Below are 6,436 nucleotides of genomic sequence, written 5' to 3'. Positions count from 1 at the left end.
TTTTTTTGGTACGTGGAACGAGCGTATATACGGGCGAGCACCTGTGGCCACTTTAAACGATGCCGTGGTAAACGGTAGTCAGGATAGATTGAACGGTCCGATAGGGTTTTAGCTCTCTTCTTTTGCCGTGGGGATCGAGACTCGCGCTTTAACCCCTCGACTCATTAGAGCCCATAACTCTGTTCAACGAAATGTTTTACGTTGGCTGCGCGCCGCGTGCTGTACGTAGCGATCGAAAGGAAGCTCGATGCATTATATACTGTGTCTTCAGCGTGGCGACGCGTCTGTTTCGTGGCTCCGGAAACGAAAATTTATTCCTCGAACGCGGAGTTACCGGCTCGTTACCTCTGTACATTAATCGCGATAACTGTTTCAGAACTGATTGACCGGGCCTTAATGTATAATGCAGCGTATAATATCGTAATAATTGCGCGGAATCGATCTGGACGGACGTGACGTTCGATCACCGGCTTCGTCTCTTTTTTGCCATCACGAAACACGGTTTTTAGAGGATCGAAACGACGACTTCGACTAGATACGCGCTCTCGCTTTGTTGTTCGTTATTGCCGTTTTTCCCGCGGACCTCCCACTGTCCTTCTAACGAGACCACCAAAGGTATGGCCACTAAAAACCGCGCAAGAAACTTGCTAAAGTACGCTCTTTATACGGGATGCTTTATATCGCGGCCAATCCGAATGAGTGCAGTCACTCCAATTATGGACGAATATATAAGTCGCTGGCTGTCGGATACGCGATGCCATTGCGACCCTTTATATGGCAAAAACGATAGAGAGCGCGAAGTCTGTCATCGGGTTCAGGTCGAATTCACTGTTACACATCGGTCGTTGCTTGCCATCCGTGGAGAGGACAGTATGATGTAGATGCCGTTTTTTTTTTTTTTTTTTTTTGCCAGCGAAGATGCGACGCGAGCGCATTTGCGCCTCCTCCTTTCGCGTTTATTCATTCGCTCGTGCGTGTATACACGCGAGTAACTCGCCACGTTCACTCGGCGATTCTTTGGCAAAAAAAAAAACCAGCGTACCGGCGCTGATGCTCTCGTCCCGCGATTCCGTTCTCTCCGCTGCAAAATACACACATTCCGGTAAACCACAACAGGAAGAAGATTCCATTTGAAAAAGAAGCTAAAAGAGGAAAACGCAGCCGCTTTATCGCGGTTGTACCTCCGCGAGTGGTGTCGATTATGCGAACACAACACGTCGATCTGCTTGGCGATTTCGTTTCGTTTCAAGGAAACCGAAAGGTACAGGGCGTGTGGTGTTCATGAATGGTGTGAGGTTGTAGAAAGTAGTTACAATGGCCAGTGATAGACTAGTTTTTATTGTCATTTAGTTGTCCTCGCTTCGAGGAGAGTTGTTGAGGATTTTTCGAATAGAAACGCGCCCCGTCGTCCGAACGAACTCGTCCTCGAAATGTTTGACATTAATGAAATGCACGCGTTATATACGAGCAGGATTCACGGTTACAAAGAAGCGAGCGTGCGTCCAAAGTAACGTTTCGCATTGGACGAAAGTAAAGGAGGTTGGCGGAAACCATACATTACATAATGAATTCTTGTACACGCTCGGATAAACGTGTACAATAAAAAAGCATTCCCCTGTTGCATTGTCGAGGAATTAATTAAAATGGCGCGAGAACAAACGGGTCGAGAGAACTGTAGAGGAGGGCGAGGGAGGGAAGAAAAGAAGCTTGCGATTCTCGTCGGAATCCCAGCGGCGACATATCACTGGGCGGTAGATCACACGAACTCTTTTGCAGTTTGCACCGGGCGGATAAAGCGCTGCAGCGGCTGCAGGATCGCGCATCTTTTACGTATGCACGAGCATAAGCATAACGCAGGGGAACATGGGTAGATGATATCGTGGATGCACCTACGGGGCCACGGGGCGTCGACGCGATTCCTTTGTCCTCGTTCTTGGCCGCTCGTTCTTCTTGCTGCAACCGCTTCGCCCCCGGACGACCTCTTGGTGCACACATTTTGTTCGCGGAAATACCACGGCCAATCTCGTGCATCAATCCTGCCGGGCTTAGAATTGTATCAAAGAACACGCAGCAGCGTGCCGGCTACCGCGGTCAAAAGATTACCATCTCATCTCCTGGAGATGGCTGATACTGTTATTTCGCGTTGCAAACCATTTTTTTCCTTTTCCTTTTCCCTTTTCTCTCCAGAGACACACAAATCCGTTTCCTCGCGCTTGTAATTATTTTAATCGAGCCGATCTCTGATCGTGACGATCCTTGTAAATGGCGTTACAAAATACGCTTAATGCGCGTTCATGCTCGCGTTTAACAACGCTATCAGCCGTTTCGGTGGGACGATAGCGGCCATTAACAATACTTGAAGAATTATTTAGCTCGCGGAATCGTTTGACCGTTACGGAGTTTTATGCGGGTCGAGCTCAATCATTACTCGCCGTTTCATTAGAATATCGTCGATAAAAGGGGTTTAATTATAAAGGCACCACGATGCTTCCTGTCCGTGGACACGCATATGCGTGCCGCACGTATATACTCGTCCCTTCTCGCGTTCTCCCTTCGCCTCCCATACCTGGTGTATATTTTTACACACGGCGGGTGATTAGCAAGGCCATTTTCTTCATTACAAAACATTGCTGTGAAGAATCTGTTCTCATTATAACTTCGCGATTATCTGGATAATCTTGTTCAAGACTATACGAATTATGCAAATCGTCAAGACTTTCTTCTTTGTCTCTTATAGACAGGCATCGTACGAACCATGATGATTATATCAACACCATTAAGACGTTTGACTATACGATCTTGTTATAAATTAACTCTGTAAGAATAAGATTGTATCGTCGCCTATCTTTTTTAATATCTCGTTACAACAAAACGCCAGAGTGCGTGTTCCTTTTATGTCGAATAATGGACGTGGAATCGAGAACGTATAATTTTAATTTACACGTACGATAACCTTGGGGCGTAAGGTACTGATGTTAACGGTACCCTTGGGTTGCTTGCGATGCTTTTCGTTTTAAATGTAGCAGCATTTACTGTATCGTCTAGTTAACGTGAATTACTGCGCGAGTTCCGAGCTCTACGTTTCACATACGTATGTAGTTACAATATAAATGGTGGTCGATTTGATTCGAACTTGTAAACACATCAGATAACGTAATAAAAATTAAAATCAATCGCTTTATTGGCCGTTGTCGATGCATATACTGGCACTTAGATCGCGGTGTTTAAATCTCTATCTGGCTGGTGCACGGTTATTCGCATTAGTTTGTGCGACGGGCTCGTCGGGCGGGATGTTTGCATCGATGGAATATAACACGTCGGACTGCTAAAAGGTTTTACGAATCGTCTATTTGCGCGGATAGAATCAAATATCTAGTTCCATCGATGGTTAATACATTTGACTCCGAAGTGAAAAATTGGCTTTCGCGTGGCCGTTGCTTTTTTTTTTTTTTTTTTACGTGTACCGCGACGTGGGATGCGAGCTAGCAGTTGTATCGCGCGCTACGTATTCCATCGCGTCCTACACAATTATAATACAATTAAATTGACTGCCATTATGTGTTAGGCATGAGGAGCAATGATTGCACTCGTTATAATGATGTTAACAATTTTTTTTGCGGCGCAATGTGATTACAGCTCGTTAGTACATTATTAAAGAAAGAAATTACATGCTGCCCTCGTGTATACATTTTCACGCATACGTAATTTTTATTTGCATTTTCAAGTAGCAATTAGACATCGTTCACTTGCTCCGATGACGCACAATACGACGAAAGGTCTTTGCAATACTACCATGTACACTACCTAACCTACTAAGCGCACATCTAGTCAGCTATATTGAATTTAAAAAAAATTATGCATGCGGTCGTTTTGTCCTAGGCTCCTAGTTAGTGTAGCGTGGTCGGAAATACTCGTAAGAGTAGACTGTTACCGATATGGGAGGGCACGTAAATTTCTCAACTGCTCATTGTGACCTTTGACACGTCTTTTGTGCACTCTGACTTGTAACGTGGCGTATGGACCCTCGATTGAACTCTTGATTGGACTTCCATTCTTGAACTCATAGCTTGCTACCTGCGAACTCATTTGGATAAGGTTAAAATTAGGAAGGAAGCTGATTGTTTCTTTAGCACACACATAGACCTTTGAATCAGCAACTGATTGACAACAACAATGGTCGCGTTGAAACACGGTAGAGGTCAGTATGAAAAAACTAGCATGAATATCCAAAAATAAGAAAATAAATATCCTCGTGCTAAATCGTCCTTTGTCTACGTAATTCAATAAGAAACTATGCGTACATAGATGAGCACAATGCGACCAAACGCATCAAAAAAATGTCACGAACGCGGTTTAATTTTAGAACGCTCTGAATTCATTACGCGTACCGACACAGTGGTCGTTTTTATCGACAGTGCGACGAAACAGTGGAAACGGCGGCGCTGCTGCGCTGGCCAGTAGTGACAAGATGGCGACGCCCAGTGAACTGTCTCTCGAGGAGATTCGCAAATATTTATTGGAAAACGGTGGCACTGCTCGCAATCACGACGTGGTGAAGCACTTTAAGAAATTCCTAACGGACCCGGAAACACGAGGTACGTTGAAAATCCGATGCTCGACGCAGTCGAATGGCTGTCTCGTTTTCGCAAGGTGTGACCTGAATTTTGCACGGTGTACGGCGTGTAAACACGGGCAGACGTTAATACTCGTCACACCGGGCGTCAGATTTAACGACAGCCAGTGAATAGTGTGCAAATTTACGTTGCAGCCGAGGCACGAAATCGGTTCAAGGAGTATGTAAACACCCTGGCTACCATAAAGAACGAAGAGGTATGTACGTCATCAAGTAGCAATTTCCTTCCGCCTTGACAGCAGCGACTTGTTGCGCGTTTTGCGACGTTGCCGGTTTTTCCAATGCCTCGCGCGACTGATAGAAACGATAAGACTATCTAGAAAACATTTTTTCTTTTTCTTCGTATTTTATCAAATATCGCGTGTCATATTCTTTTTATTTGCGCCCTATTAAAAATGTGGGAAAGCCAGCATTGATTCGAACATCGTTAAATGTTAAATTCGCAAAACGCAGTATGTACTTGCGTTTGTTCATGCACCGTAATGGAAATTGTTCGTGCAGGGTGAAAAATATTTGGTTCTGAAGAAGAAGTATCGTCAAAATTCTTTGGAACTGACGACACCTGATCAAATCTCGTCACCCATTGGCACTCCCGACGTAGCTACCCCTTTGGTCTCTCCTTTACGAGTTCCGCCACCTTACCGACCACCACCTCCCGCACCCCTCAGTCCACCGGCAAATAACGCAAGCACACGCCGCGAGGAGCCGTGTTTGAATTTTTCCCGCGAAGAGGCCACTATAAATGCACGGATAAATGACGCTGACCGTGTCGAGACCGGATTTTCAACGTCGTCACCTCCTGTGCCGCCACGACGTAAAAGTCAAGATAAGATCAAGATCGAGAATAAGGAGAACGTGGACAGGAATAGAGGAGGATCAGAGGCTGTTATCAAGGTTTGTCCTTTGCTCTTTGTACAAATAAATGCAAAAGGGAGAAACGTAAAATTTTGTTCACATTATATATATTATGACAGAAGGGAGGCATCGTTAAGTCAAATTTAATTAACTTGTTAATTGATTTAATTAACTTTAATTTTTTCATATTCTATTGTAATTATAATTATAATATGCATATATTTGTAGGTAACTCAGCAGTTATAACTTGTCAGAGTGTATAAGTATATTTGATAAAAGTTTACGTTTCTCGTACGTTTCACGCACACTATCTTGCAGTATGTCGTTCGTAGTATTCTGGTTGTGGTCGTATATGTAAATAAGTGTGCAAACGATAAAATGGTTGAACACGTTTTCGCTTTATCGGGTAATTACTGAGGCTAGATAATTTTGGTATTATTGAGTAATAGTGTTGCGTGTACATAGTTTGGTTATGTGGAAAGGTGTTCATGGCTACAGTAAATGTCACTTATACACTATGATAGCAGCATACACAGCAGTGGTGTTCCTCATCCTATATCGAAGGCTTAACATCCTTGCACATCGACATTGGTCGATTTTCCCCCAATTCTGTTTCGTCGTTTTCGTAGCCATTTGGCATGCTTAGATACTGTATTGTGTGTCGCTTTAATTAGTATCGTAGCATGATAATATGGCATTAGGGATGTGCGAGAACTTGAAAATATCGGGAAGAAATCGAGTCAGGTCGGGTCGGGTTCCTAAAAATTTCGAGATTCCCGAAAAAGTCGAGATTCCCGAAAATTTCGAGAACCCGGCTACCGTACTCTACAATGCTATATAGCAAATGTGTAAATACACAGTTCAATTTCTTCTGCCAGTGAAGTTATTGGAAACACGGATTCTAAGAATCGTGTGACCTGATGTATACAAACGTGTGACTGCGTGCTT

General features: G+C 44.0%; 2 protein-coding genes across 7 annotated transcripts in view; one reads left to right on the top strand and one right to left on the bottom strand.

The window, feature by feature from the left end:
- The window catches only part of LOC122533131, a 7,073-nt gene extending 2,987 nt beyond the window's left edge, over positions 1-4,086 (bottom strand). Inside the window, exon 1 of the mRNA XM_043662535.1 lies at positions 4,003-4,086. Coding sequence (XP_043518470.1) covers positions 4,003-4,086 — 84 coding nt within the window. The remainder of the gene's footprint in view (positions 1-4,002) is intronic.
- A 72-nt stretch (positions 4,087-4,158) lies between these two features.
- The window catches only part of LOC122533110 (ankyrin repeat domain-containing protein SOWAHB), a 134,263-nt gene continuing 131,985 nt past the window's right edge, over positions 4,159-6,436 (top strand). For all 6 annotated transcript variants that reach the window (XR_006307647.1, XM_043662503.1, XM_043662502.1 and 3 more), the window contains exons 1-4: positions 4,159-4,198; positions 4,416-4,595; positions 4,769-4,830; positions 5,135-5,527. Coding sequence is in view for 5 of the 6 variants with exons in the window: in XM_043662503.1 (XP_043518438.1) it covers positions 4,174-4,198; positions 4,416-4,595; positions 4,769-4,830; positions 5,135-5,527 (660 nt within the window). In the remaining variant the exon portion in view is untranslated. The remainder of the gene's footprint in view (positions 4,199-4,415; positions 4,596-4,768; positions 4,831-5,134; positions 5,528-6,436) is intronic.

This window comes from Frieseomelitta varia, unplaced genomic scaffold, assembly GCF_011392965.1.
Source record: "Frieseomelitta varia isolate USP_RPSP 00005682 unplaced genomic scaffold, Fvar_1.2 scaffold_495, whole genome shotgun sequence".
NCBI lineage: Eukaryota > Metazoa > Arthropoda > Insecta > Hymenoptera > Apidae > Frieseomelitta > Frieseomelitta varia.
Note: the sequence above shows the minus strand (reverse complement) of the source record. Positions and strands in the feature narration are given on the sequence as shown.